At 40.8% G+C, this 14670-nt stretch overlaps 1 protein-coding gene across 2 annotated transcripts; it reads right to left on the bottom strand.

Annotated features, from left to right (window-relative positions):
* Positions 1-755: 755 nt before the first annotated feature.
* ARL6IP1 (ARL6 interacting reticulophagy regulator 1) lies at positions 756-14415 on the bottom strand. Of its 2 annotated transcripts, none has more exons than XM_073362327.2 (6): positions 14233-14415; positions 10674-10807; positions 9460-9579; positions 8173-8290; positions 7375-7459; positions 756-1107 (listed from the first exon to the last, which is right to left on the bottom strand). In XM_073362327.2, the coding sequence occupies exons 1-6, from the start codon at positions 14266-14268 to the stop codon at positions 1094-1096; spliced, it is 507 nt and encodes a 168-aa protein (XP_073218428.1). In that variant the 5' UTR covers positions 14269-14415; the 3' UTR covers positions 756-1093. The 2 variants fall into 2 exon arrangements, with proteins under 2 accessions (XP_073218428.1, XP_073218427.1); XM_073362326.2 differs by lacking the exon at positions 756-1107 and adding an exon at positions 1213-6260 and having other exon boundaries at positions 14233-14399.
* Between the last annotated feature and the right edge of the window lie 255 nt (positions 14416-14670).

The following is a 14670-nucleotide window of genomic DNA, read 5'->3' as shown; positions in this document are numbered from 1 at the left end:
TGGCGGGAAGGGAGCTTTGTGTTGTGCATCTGACAGCATTCCAAAGACATTAGGGAAATGACATCAGATGGTAAAATTATTCATAATGATACCAAAAAAGGAAAAGTATTCAATAAATATTTCTGTTTTGTATTTGGAAAGAAACAAGATGATGCTCATTACCACGACTAAAGTGATTTTTCCTCCCTTGGTATTCTGTTAATTGAATTGTCTTGTTAGACTGACCCCCAACCTTGTAAGGCAACTCCCATCTTTTCCTGTACTATGTATATATATACCTGCTACTAAATGTTCCACTCCACGCATCTGATGAAGTGGGTTCTAGCCCATGAAAGCTTATGCCCAAATAAATTTGTTAGTCTCTAAGGTGCCACAAGGACTCGTTTTTGCTGATACAGACTAACACAGATACCACTCTGAAACCTGCAATCATACATGAGGCTCATGAAGTAGTTTCCAGTGCATTAGTAACTGAGGAGATCAAAGACCATATACTAGGGATAAACATTTTAAAATGAACAATCCTGAATAATTTGTCCTCAAATGTCTTGAAACAGGTGGCTGGGGAGATCTTTGGCCACTGATGTTAATTTTTAATAAATTTTGGAATACCAGGGAAATACCAGAAGACTACTAATGTGCTAGTATTCAAAAAGGGGCATATGAGGTGACTCAGCTATAGAGCAGTTAGCCTGACATAAATCCTGAGCAAAAATTGACAGGGGATTACACTGATAAAGGATTAAAGATAGGAATATAATTCAGCCCATGTTTTTATGGAAAATAGGTTTTATGACAAACCCAATTCTGTGATGATTACACGTTTAGTTGAGAAAGGTAACTATATACATAATAGACTTTTGTAAGCTGTTTGATTTAGCATAACATTCTGATTAAAAAAATAGCATTAGACATCAGTAAAGCACATGTTAAATGGATTCAGAGTTGGCTAATTTATGGATCTCACAAGGTAGTTGTCAATCATCTTCAAATGGGGATACTTCTAGCAGGGTTCTGCAGTGGTACATTCACTCAGCTTCTGTGCATGGTGTATGTTACCATGTGCATGGTCCAGTACAGTTCAACATTTTCATCAATTGCCTAAAACTAAATATAAAATTACTGATAAAATTAGTGGATGACACAAAAAGATTGGTGGAGTGGTAAATAATAAGGACAGAGCAGTCACACACAATAATCTGGAGTGCTTGGTAAAATAAGCCCATTCAAACAAAATATTTTAATACATCTAGGAACAAAGAATGCAGGCCATTCATACAAAATGGGGGACTGTATTTCATAGTCTCTGTGTGTATATAATGTCTTCGGCAGTTTCCACGGTATGCATCTGATGAAGTGAACTGTAGCTCAGGAAAGCTCATGCTCAAATAAATTGGTTAGTCTCTAAGGTGCCACAAGTACTTCTTTTCTTTTTGCAAATACAAACTAACACGGCTGTTACTCAACACGGCTGTTACTCTGAAATGTATCCTGAAAGGGAGTGACTGAAATGGAATTAAGGGTCAGAGCGTACAAGCAACTGAACATGAGCTCCCAGTGCAATGCTGAGGCAAAAAGGGCTAATGCAATGCCTGGAAAACTAAACAGGAGGAGGAAGGTGATTTTCTCTCTATTTTGTATTGGTAAGACTGATACTGAAATACAACATACAATTCTGATAACCCACATTTTAAAAAGGATTTTGAAAAATTGGGGAGGGAAAAGAACCACAGAAATTATTCAAACAATGAGAAAATGCCTTACAGTGAGATACAAAGAGCTCATTCTGTTTAGTTTATCAAAAAGATTGAGAAATTACTTGATTGCAGCCTGTAAGGCCTTCACCAGAAGATATAAGGTAGTTAAGGGATTTTTCATCTAGTGGAGAAAAAAAGCTGAGTGCCTCCCTTTCTGGACGATACACTTTAGTCCAACACAAGTTACTTAGAGAGTAAGCTTTTTGAAGGCAAGCACTGTCTTTTTGTTCTGTATTTGTACAGTGCCTACCACACTGGGGTCCTGGCACTATGGTTATACAACTTATAGTAGTCTCAATGCAGGGATAACAATGAAATGTATGGTATACAGATCAGACTAGATCCAATGGTCCCATCCAGCCTTAAACTCTGAAATCTCTTTTGAAACAGCAGGAAAATAAATTGAAAGGAACTGTGACAGTGAAAGGTACTGAGCACCTCATGCAGTCAGAAAGCCCCACAATGGGAGACCAGCACCACTCTACCAGTAAATCTGATTCAAGCAATACAAAACCACAGCTGCCTAACCTTAAGCGTTTGGGTCTGCTACTGTGACTCAAAACACAGAAGACATAAGAGGTGGCCTGTACAAGGAAATTTACTGGTATAATTATGCTGGTAAGTTTCTTCATGTAGACAAACCCTGAAAAAACTTTCTACCTTAGTTTATTTATGATCTCTCCTTTTAATAGCATGTATGATAGCACTCCTAATGAGACTGGTTAGCAGTTGTGTGCTTTGTTGAAAAGGTCAGGTTTGAGTTTTGAGGAATTAGTTTCCCTGGTTGCTATATTTTCTTACAGGTAACTCCTTCATTGTAGCTCTTTCTTGACTGATGTAATTACAACAGCAGCCCTTCACACTCACTAGTCTTCTCCAGCATTATGAAAAACATGCATTCAGATCCTAAAGTTTTCCTTCTGAGAAAGGGAGCTACTTGTACAGAGCACATTACAGGATTTGACCCTTTCACTCTAGCCGTATCCCCTGATGTACTAATATTCCATTTAAATCACAGTGGTACATTCACTCAGCTTCTGTGCATGGTGTATATTACTGCAGGTACATTCAGCAGAAGTGAGGAAATTGAAATGATTGATTAAACCTCCTTTGTTCCATTTTTCTTTTTGAAATTGCACACAACTCACTAAACATTATGGAGGAGCCATAGATTTATAAACAAAAAACTTAGTCTTAAGGAGTAAATTGTTTGAGTAAATAAGTTTGAGGCCCACAGAAGAGATCTGTGGGGAGAGGAAAAAAATCCTAAACTGGGCATGATAGGCCAGTTTTATATCAGTGTAGGAAATACAGACATTTAAGCTACCAAAAAAAAGAGTAGAGAACAGTAGAATCTAGGATGTGAAGATACTATTACTCCTTTTGCAAGATGAACATTTCTATCCGAATTCAAGTTTACCAAAATACAAAGAATATAGTTAGCTTGTTTTTTGTTGGTATTTTAAAAGGATATCTTTATGTTAAGGATCACACATGCTCACAGTTCCCCCTACTTCTGTACAGCTAACACCAAATTACTATAAAAAAAAGATTTTTACTTTTATTTTGTGCAGTTAAATTTCAGGCATTCACAAGATAACATGACATTCACTGGGAGGTGGAAGGCCTTTCCCACCCACCACAAACTCTGCATGAGGGTATTTATCATTAATATAGCAGATGTACCACTCTAAGTTTGGAATCAAGAAGATATCACTTATTTGGATTCCGTCACAGAGCTGTCTTTTTCCATTCTCTGCAAGTGAATCAACAGATCTTGGAAGAAAACAATGGGGTGACTTCATTCCCTGAACCCCTTTTAGGACTCTATGGAAATTCTATCCTCATCTCCAGCCCTTTCTGGAGACCAGGATCAAAAAGCACAGGGAGTGGTGAAATAGTTATGTGGAGTGGATTGCTTTAAAGAGAAGTGAGAAAGCCATCCTCCAAGCTCTTCTACAGGTGCTGCAATAAAAGGTTAAGTAGTTGTACTCATATGATGCCAAAATAAGTGTCTTGTTCCCCAGAGAGGCATCTCTTCCCACTGCATCCCTTCAACAAAGGTATTTTTTTCCAAATTGCCACTATATTTTGGTAGTAACATGCACAGAAAAATGCCAGGTATAGTTTCTTCAAAACAAAGGAACAGTTACTTCACTATCCCCAAGGCTGATCTTTCATTATGGTCTTCACCCAGTTTTCAAGCCACATGAAAGCATTCATAGCCAAGAGCCAGTGTAATCCTTGCAAGCCTAGATTTTGGAGTGAACCTCTTGAATTACGTCACAGATGTCTGGAGATTCTTCAGCAACAGTTTTTTTTTTAAATGGGATGTTTTTATTGTATATGAATACCACAGTGTTACTTGGTTATACCATTTAACAAAGCTGGTTGTTTTTAAACATACACCCTAAATTTAAGCTTCAGTATGCGTTATGCATCAATCCACATTATGAAAACTGGCTGGGGAAAAGCTGGAGGCCTGGAAGCTTGATAAAACAGATCTTTAGCATCTGGGAAGCCCATTAGAAGCTGTTTGGAATTGTGTTCTGCTGTTTCTAGAGAGATCTTTAGAAGTGAGCAAGTTAACATTAGCATATATTTTTCAAAGTTGATTAAGATGGAAAAGTTCATACCATTGAAAGCTACTACTTCAGGCTACTTATAGGCTTAAAGTATTAACCCTGCATCAGTTTACATTTTAAAGATTCTCTGCAGCCATGGAGGCTAAGGGAAATTCTGTATCAGAGTATTCTTGCTCATTATATGGGACACTCATCATAGTCAGAATCCAAAGTTAGTTAAATGTCAGCTTTGAGACATTAACAAATGTTTCATTTTCCCCAGCAGTGTCTAACTTTGTAGAGTTCAAACTTGTATTTTTTGTTGATTGGGCCTGCTTTGTCACTTTCATATATGCCCTTTCCCCACAGATTTATTCACAGTTCCTAAAAATTGACCTAGGTCAGTCATAAGCAGCTGCTGCTATGAAAGCTATGACAAGCAACAGTGGAAGGAATTCCATGTGCTGCAGAGAAAAGACATTACAGTCTCTTCTGTTCCCATGATGTTCCGGGCTTCTCAACAGCATAGGCACTACTTCTCAGATTGAACAAACAGCAGTTATACTGACAAGCTCCACTCTTTAGAAAAAAAAATAGAGAAGTTTACTATCATTACATTAAGTGCAGTAGGGGAGACACTTAAGATAGTAGCCCTGTGCCCATAGATGCATTTGTGAGGTTGAAGAATGAAAGTATTTTCACATCTCCACTCTCATCCTGGCAAAGATCAGATACATTGTGAACACACACCAGGGATGTGCGAAAGAGCAACTCTTCAAAATGGTTTTCTCAAGTCTATATTTTAAATTAAAAGGTACCACCATTTACCTGTTTTACAGTTGAAACAAACATAGAAGAAAGATAGTTTTAAAACGAAGGTTCAACTTTTAAGAGGCCTTGATACGTAAACATCTTTCAGCTTTTACTTGAGGAAACAGAAGTACAGTTTTAAAAACTGAAGTCATAACTCAGAAGACAGGATTATTTACAAGAGACAGAAATATCTAGTACATCTATGGACAGGACAACATACATAAAAACAGACTTGTTACATGGCTCCATGACTACAGCAGTTTTCAAAATAATTGACTGTTCAGGTACATATACCCTAGGCCACTTTCAACATATTTTCAGTGCAATGAGTTGACAGATACACTACAGCTAGTGACTAAATTCAAATTTAAGTGTTCAGGAGCCCTATTTGGCAGAAATAATCCATGGTTTATTCAACCGATTAAGCTAGCCAACAGAAACAAATAAATACTATTTTAGCTAGGCCATAGATTCATTTTTAGCCATAGTTCTGTGCAAGTGCCCCCAGAAAGAACTGAATGGGAACGAAGACTATTAATTGGTCCCTTCCCACTAGAATCAGTAGTAAAAAATCTCCACACCAATTAACTAGTTCTTAAATCACATACTTCGCTGCTTTCTGCGCCCACAAGCCTATTGATGGTGGGGCAACACTACTAACTTCATTATGAGGATACTATTCATACATTACAAAAGTGCCAATTCTTGTGCTTTAGCAGCTAAGACTTCCCACATGGTGTGGATGTTAAATAAGTTCAGCAGGGCTCCCCATTGCATAAAATAGGTATTTCCCAAATATAATCACCAGCAGGCTACAAAACTATGTGCCTACCAGAGGAAACAGGAGACCCTCACAGCTGTTGAGAGAATGGCATTTCTGCTGAATAGGGACCCAATTTTAATTAGAGCCAATGAGCAAAGTAACTGCTTCTATAATAAGTATAGAGGAATTCTAGAAACTGTTCCCAGGGACATCTTATGCTGTAGCTTAATTAGCAAGTGATGCTTCATTCATTTTTCTTCTCCTTTTGCTTGAGAAGTTTGTTAATCTCCCTTTTTGCCATTCCAACATACTTGGTAATGATTCCATGTTGGTTTAATCCAGGAAACAGCAACAAAACACTCACTAAAATGAGATCAGACAGAACAAATTACTTAACAGTATATTTTCTTATAAAAAGTTCCTTTCACTATATAACCCCACGTTTGCTAAACCCTATTAAATGTTCTTTATATTAAGTGTTCTCCTTGCTTAACATTGTAGTTACGTTCCTAAAAAATGCTACTTTAAGCGAAACTATGTTAAGCAAATCCAATTTTACACACACACACCGTATAAGTTTTAAACGAACAATTTAATGCTGTACACAGCAATGATGATTGTGAAGCTTGCTTGAGATGGTGGAGTCAGAGGATCGAATATGTCCCAAGGAATGCCTTACTGCTAAATGATGAATAGCACTACATTGTTGTTAATGTAGCCTCACACTCCACACGAATGGAGGAAGGAGACACAGCATGAGAGAGACACAGAGACGTATGTGTGTGCGAGAGAGATGTGCATTGCCCCTTTAAGTAGATCAACAAGTTGAGACAGCAACTGCTGCCAGCAAGCTCCCTCTGTCCTGAACACTCTCATGTCCCTCCCCTGCCTGCTCTGTGGAGATGGGGTACAGGAGCAGGGGGAGGGGGACACCCTGACATTAGCACCCCACTTCCTCCCCCACCCCCTTGCAAAGCAAGCAGGAGGCTCCTGGGAGAAGCTTCAAGGCAGAGAATAGGAGCAGCACACAGCAGTGGCGGGGAGAGACAGCTGAACTGCCCAGCAATTGATAGCCTGCTAGGTGGTTGCCGCACAGGGAACTTAGGGGGGCTGCCGGTCCACCCTGGTTCTAAGCCCCCACCAGCTAGCTCCAACAGGTTGCTCTTTCCGCAAGCAGTGAACAAAGCAGGCGGCTGCTGAACAACATTATAAGGGAGCATTGCGCAACTTTAAACGAGCAAGTTCTCTAATTGATCAGCAACGTAACAATGAAACAACGTGAACGGGGATGACATTAAGTGAGGAGTTACTGTACTGCTTGTCCTTTCAGTGGAAGTGGGAAAGTAGGTCCATCAGGAAACAGTGAGTTTCAAACAAATGAGCAGTTTAGCATGTGAACTTTTGGCTATCGTGTCTCTATTCAGAAGAGGGGAAAATATTCTTGTTTGTATCCACTCCGCAAAGTATGAACACTTACCTATAAGGTAGGTGAGGAAGAGATTATGAACTTGCTGTCCTACCCAAGCAATTCCAGCAAGAGAACAGAGCATGGTCATGAAGTACTAAGAATGAGAGATAAAACATTAAGTTACTCAAGTCCTGTCCGGGATTTCACAGCATTTTAAATTCCCAAATTTAAGAAGGGAAATGAACCTCCAACCACTTTAATTGGAAGCGCCCCTCGCTCACCCAACCATTACACACTATAGTTACACACACCATTTAAAATGCCTGACCTGAGATCACAGACGAATGTTCATATTTTCAGTTCATCAGTTTCCCAGTGTATTAATTGTTCCTTTTGTCTTTTACACAGATGTGGTAGAGAAATATTTAGTTTAATTGCACCACCATTAAAACTGATAAGAAAGATACAGCATCTAAAGTTACTTTTAGGCCAAGGTATTCTAAAGTGTGCCTAACTTGACACACCTTAAAAGGAGCCTCGTTTTCAGATGGCAGGTGCTTACTGAAAGACACTGATTTAAGATGGTCTCAGAAGTTGGGCTCCTCAAAGTTGTTATACTCTGCTTTAAGGTTAAGGTTGGTCAGAGTTTGAGTTTACATTGAGAAGTGTTTTGAACCCTCGTTTGGTAGGTTTACAAAAATAAGATGTGTTCCCTACATTGCAAATTCAACCAGAGTTGCCAAATCTAAATACAAGATGCCATTTCATAAAGAGACAAAACCCTTGTTTCAAATGTGAATAAAGCAGAATCACAGTTTAAGTAATTTTTTCAACCCCCAACCCCTCAGGACCAAGTGTGTAAAGTACCATTTTAGGCTTTTCTTCCTTCAATGTGAAGAGACGTTTCCACCAGCCAATAATTCTGCGACGAGTTTTTACCAGGTTGCTGCAAATTTCATGAAATCTTTGCTGTTGTTCTGTGGTCCTTTTTAAAAAGGAATTTTTAAAAATAAATTTACTACAATCTGAAATATCTTTAGCCTAAGATATCATCCAAAGGTCAGTTTAAAGTTCAGGATGTAAAATTCATTGCTCTTTCAGTAAAAGCAAAGAACACGCAGAGCTCTTAACTTTTCAACATCAGTGTTATGTACATTGAAGCATGATCTTGATTTTGTTTACTTTTACATTTCCTTAAATTACTGCCCATTTTATTGAGCACCCTTCATTTATCAATTGACTGTATACTTTGAACTTGTTCTAGAATTCACTGTACACTGAATCTCTCAAAAATTGTGGACTATTCTTTCAGGGGCAATTAATTCAAAAGGCTTGCATAATGCTACGTTAGAGCATGCACAAGAGATGCATACTACTGAAGTTTTATCCACTGCCAAGTCTGGCTACACTAGCGGATACTCTTGCATAGAATTTTTTTTCAAACAGCCGTACGGTCTTACCCTGGTATTAGCCAATTATCCCATTTTAGATTCTTTTTTTTTTTTTTTTTTAAATCCAACATGTAATTCTCTAGGTTTTTCTTCCAGTAGGTCAGGTTATTGTTACTTCTTTCTGTAAAAATTCACTTCCCTTCCCCCAAGTTGAAGTGTTGATTATTTCCCACCCAAATTTCTACTCTAGGTCCCTCGGTGTATTACTTTCTTCATCCTAATTTATGTTTAGAACTACTCCTCCACTTCAGCACCTAAAATTTTCATTCATGTGCTGTATACTCCCCTTTCTAGATTTTTAGTTAGGTCATATTTAACACCAATCATATTTAACACCAGTTTGAATTGTTAAGACTTGAAGTGTTAGCTTTAAAAGAATAAAGTTAGTAGTAGGGCAACATCTTAAAGCAGATTAAGGCAATATGCCCATCACTAAAGAGGTCTTTAGCTGAAATGAGGTAGAGCTGGGAAGATGTGCAGTACCCCACCCTCCCCATCTTCTAAAATAAAATGAAGCTCGACTTCTTACCACTGGACTCACTGGCATCTTTTGGTTAGTAGGTGATGAGCGCCTTACCCTTACATGCTATGGTATACACAACTGACCTGATATTAGCCACTCAACTGCCCATTTTGACAATGTTCATTTTCATAAATAGGAAAGCCATAAGGGGTTTATTTGTCTAGTTTTGATTTTACATACCATTTATTAGAGCCAAAAATTCTAGGAGCAAGAGCAGGAACAAGATAGTCAGCCAAACACAGGAACATGACAAAACAAGAGACACCTGAAAGAACTGAAGGATCCAGGTAGTAGATCATCCTGTAAAGAAAAGGCAATGTAAAAATTGCTTGCTTGTGGATTTCTGAAAATTCAGTTTGTCTAAATCTTTAAATTGCTGCATTTAAAAGGATGTTGTTTGAGTTCAACACAAAATTTAGATTTAAACAAATTTAACAAGTTAAGTGGTTCAAAGTTGCTCTTAACTCCAGTGATTTAAAACAAAACAAAAACCAAAAAAAGAATACCAATACAGAACTATTCCTCGGCAGTACCTCCAAAATATCACTGTATTGAACAACACTAAAACCTGTTAGCACTAAAACCTGCAGCAAGACAATGTGCTATGCAGATTGTTTAGCAATACAGAACGTTTACACTATTTCAGGAAGGGACAGTTACTTCACTTGTACTTCTAATTCTATGAAGATGTCATCTTAAGATTGTCACTCTTGATCTACAGTTCCCTAGCACAGGCATGCACAACACCATCCCGAGGATAGCACGTTGGGGATACTTCCCCAACCCACGTTAAGCGTTGATACACCAAGGAGCTTTTACGAAAATGCAAGGCATGGTGAGTGCTAGCTCAGGAATCAAGAAACCGGTAGTACTTTATCCCTACAAAAAGTCTGAATTATTTTCCAACCACCAAAGAATCACTATGTGCACATATGTTCTCCATATCCACTGGAGGCAGGACAAGAAGTAATCGGCTTAATCTAGAGCAGGGAAGATTTAGGTTGGATGTTAAGAAAAACTTGAGGACAATTAAGTACTGGAATAGGTTACCAAGGGAGGTTGTGAAAATTCAGTCATTGAAAGTTTTAAAGAACAGGTTAGACAAACCCATTAGGGATAGTCTAGGTATAGTTGGTCCTCTAAGGTTTCTGGAACTAAATCAGCACCGCCACTGGCCTGTGTGTGGGCAGAACGTGGCTTCTGCTCCTTCCTGTTACCACTGCGCTCAGAAAGAGAAATCTTTAGAACTTGGGGAGTTCTGCTTTACTTGCATTTGTGCAGGATTCTTACTCCAAGATCTCTGTTTATGCATCTTTAGAGAAGTAAAGACTTGCTAAGTTTCACTGCATTTTTGCTATCTGAAGATGTAAGTGATCAGAGGGTATCGCACTCACAGAAAAGCAAAGGAAACACCACCCATCAATACAAGTGGAAACCAAGCTCTCTCCCAACGAAGGATTTTGTCAGCTACCAGAATTACTTCCCCCCATCCTTGCAAATGTTCCTCCAAACTTGCAGTCTCTGCAGCCTGTATTAAAAAAAAAAAAGCATTATCATTCATTAAGAAATCAAATAATTCTTACATCTAAAGTGCTTTACAGATACACCAACTATATTAAATAAGGACCTTTGGTTGTGAAGCCACTCTGAACTAAGTTATTTTTTATTAAGATACCATATATGGTTACTTCCTTTTTCAATTAGAAAAACATTTTTATATCAAAAATTCTCCTCAGTCAGACACAAAAGAGTATGGGATAAAGCTATATAGTCAGTTTCAATCAAAACAGTGAGACTGAGATTTTTCAAGCAATTTGCAGAGTAGAATGGGTCTCTAAATCCCCTACACTGTTTTGAGACTCACAACCTGAATAGCATCCCAAGACATAGTGCTATATTAAAAGATTTGTAATCTGCTATTTTCAGACATAGAAGAAATCCCCTAGTCTAGTGTTTCCCCAACCTTTATTGGTTCCCATAACACCTTTTTGAAAATAAGATATTCAAGGTATCACATGCAAATTTCTGTTTCCTATGCACATTTAATTCAGCCCTTCATAAGCTTAATTTAAGTATATCCAGACTGTGAAGTAAATGCCTAGGAGGCCTAAAAAGTTAGATAATTCCAATAAAAAATTCTCAGATTTCAACATTTGTTTTTGTTCCAATGTGAAACAAAAGCAAGACCTTTTCTCCTCCCACAATAAACACTTCTAAAATACCCAATAAAACAGTGATTAGGGCACTCACACCGAATATAGCAGACCCAGATTCCAGTCTCTCATCTGAATCATGCAAACCAGAGTCTTGTTGAATATGGGTTTCCTGCAACCCAGGAGAGTGCCCTGACCACTGGGCGACTGGCTACTCTACAGTGGGTTTCTGGTTTCAACCAGAACTTCTGTTCCGGACCTGAGAAACCTTCCTGATAAAAGTTTCATCCGAACGATACATTTCAATTAATGAATATTTTCAATTTCCAACAAAAAAATGTAATCTAAAAATCTCACCCAAGTTTAATTACAACAACACTTAATTATAACATACAACAAAAAACATAATGAAGCCACCACTAGGCCTTTTATGTTACTCAAATTACAACAAATAAGTATATCATAAATGGTGTCCTGATATATTTTGATATGCTGCTGAGCTACAGTCAATGACTTGACTAACTTGTTTAATTTAAGTCTGATGTTCCTGCTAATTCTTATTTGGGTTATTGCTGAGTGTGAGTCAAAATTCATTTTGCTTCCTTTAAAAACAAAACAAAACCCCACAAAATTTAAATAAAATACAAAACATTTTTATTTGCTCTTGCATAAATTTTAAAAAGCACCATTAATGAGAAAAGGGCTGTGCTTGTGTATAACTAAAGAGCAGGTGACTCAGAAGGAAGGGGAATTGGGGAGTCTTGGCTTTACCTGGGTATCAGATACCACTTGGCGTAGAAGCGCTCTTGCTCCCCAGAAACTCCAGCCCCCGCCAAGCAGGGATTGCAGTTAGCCAGTTCTGCTGCTGAAGAGCCAGGTGGCTCTCCTTAGCATCACAGACAGGCTTTTATCCACCAGACAGTCTAGACCCAACTGACACCACCCCCAGCAAGCGCGCATACTTCCCTGGGGAGATAGGAGGAAAATCCCCATGTGCCCCAGGCCTCCCAGTACAGCAGGGCCCAGTCTGCAGCCTCTGTAGGGTAGAGAGTGCAGAGGGAGCTCATATTCTGCAGTGGCTTTGTTTGTGACAGGCCCTTTTATCTCACCAATCTGCACAGCTGCACGTTTTGAACCAGCAGTGTACACGTGTCTCTTTTTAGAGATGAGCGCTGAAGGATGACATGGAACTTTGCAAGTTCACTTTAGTAGCTCAAATTGTGCAGCCTGGTGCAAGCTGAAAGCTAGGCTTAGCAAAAAAAATAAAATAAATAAATAAAGTCTTATTGACCATTATGGCTCAAAGCAGGCAAGTGCATTTTGCTTCCCAAGCATTTTCTGAAATGCTGCAGTGTAGGTGATGACTGTACATGAAACTTTTTAAATTTTAAAAAGACCTTTTGGGATATCACTTCCAATAAGGTTTCTTATCACAGAGTTTGAGAACCCTCTGCTCTAATATAAACAACAACAAATGGGTTAACCACTCATACAAAGTCATGGTTAATCCACCAAACTTCAAGACCATTCTTAATTCTTAAAAGCGAATTAGCATGATTTTTCCAGGTTTTTGTTTTAGTTTGTGCATTTGGTAGCACCTACATCAGTTTCGCTATTTCCTCCTTCCTGTATTTTCAAGAAATAATTTCCCCCCTTTTGTCTATTTGGAATTTTTAGAATAATACAAGTTGAAGAATATTAAAATATAGCTATAAAAAAAGTGTCCAAGGGAGTACCCAAAACTACTTCTCAGATTTGTTTTACTTACATTTTAAACTGAATGGAAGATGAATGGCATCCTGCCCCTGTTTGGCTACCACCACCCATTAAGTCAAGTCTTCACTTCTTCCACCCTAAGTTTTGTAGCTATATCCAGCCCTTACCTTAAAGTACCCCACTAGCCACCCTGCATCTTCTGCGGTCCTCTTACATCTGTCAAACACCTAGTCACACCCTAAATACGCTGAAATATGACCATCCCCTCAGGAAAGCCTGGTGGGTTCTCTCACAGAGATTACAAACTAAGAAAAAAAAAGCCTGCGTATGTTACCTAAAAAACAATCTGACTCTAAAATTGCACACAGGGCTGGGCCAATTACAAGCGACCAAGGCCTCGTGTGAGGTTTGCTGGGAAGCGCCGGGCTACTCCTTGTCCCCTTTATTAACAGGGGCAGGTGCGAACACCACGAGGACGCCCTGCGCAGTCAGCGGCTGGAGCCCTCCTGCGCGCGCTGACCAAAGCCACCGAAGGCTGGGGGAGGGGAGGCTGAACCAAGGGAGGCGTCGGGCCACCGGCGCTTCGACGGGCTCAGGCGGTCAGCCAGGGCGGGGGGAAGCACCCAGAAGCGGCCGCACACCCCCGCTCGGCTCAGTGGGCCACCGGCCCCACGCCATCTGCCCGGAGAACGCCCGCGGGGTAGGCTCGGCCTCCCGCCGCGAGCGCTCCGTCCCCACCGCACAGACTGCCCCGCGCCTGCGGGAGCCAGTCCCAACAGCATCTCCCGGAGGCGGGCGAAACGGGGCCGGCCCGGCCCCCCACACAAAGCCAGGACCCCCTCACTACGGAACGCCGGAGGGGATAAATTTTCGTTGGTCGCCACCCCCGGCTGGAGAGCGAGGGTTGAAGACGCGTGGGGGGGGGGGGGGAAGGGGGACAGGGAAGACGCAGCCCCACTGTCTCCCTCCTTCCCCGAGCAGACCGCGCCCGGGGCAGCGAGAAGAACGGTGCAAGGGGCCGGAGACGCTCACGTCCCCTTCCGGCTTCCCAAGCGACCCTGGCCAGCCCACAAGACCCGCTCACCAGTTGGTTGGCGCTCCTGTTATCTCCCTCCGCCATTTTGTGCGAGGCGGTGCGGTGCGCTTGCTGCTTCTCGTCCTTTAGCCGCGCCCTCCCAGTCGCTGCACTGCAGCCGTCAAACCGCGCTGCAGCAGCTCGCCAGCCCCCCCCCCGGCCGCCGCCCTTATAGACGCGGCGTCCAGCGGGGTGGGGGAAGCGGCTAGCTCCGCCCAGACGCCGTGCCCGCCAAATTGGTTGGCGGACTCCACGCCTGGGTCAGGTCAATCCCAGAGCGCTCAACTACAACCGGAGCCTGCCTGCTGGCAGTTGCTGTTTGAATACAGGCCGCCACCAATCAGGGATCCGCTTCTCCTCTTCCTCGCAGTAGTGTAGAGCGTTAACTGGTGGCCGAAATCTCCCTCAGGAGGGGGGGGGGGGGCCTTTCTCACTTGTCTGCCAAGT

Source organism: Lepidochelys kempii, chromosome 10 (assembly GCF_965140285.1).
Source record: "Lepidochelys kempii isolate rLepKem1 chromosome 10, rLepKem1.hap1, whole genome shotgun sequence".
NCBI lineage: Eukaryota > Metazoa > Chordata > Testudines > Cheloniidae > Lepidochelys > Lepidochelys kempii.
Note: the sequence above shows the minus strand (reverse complement) of the source record. Positions and strands in the feature narration are given on the sequence as shown.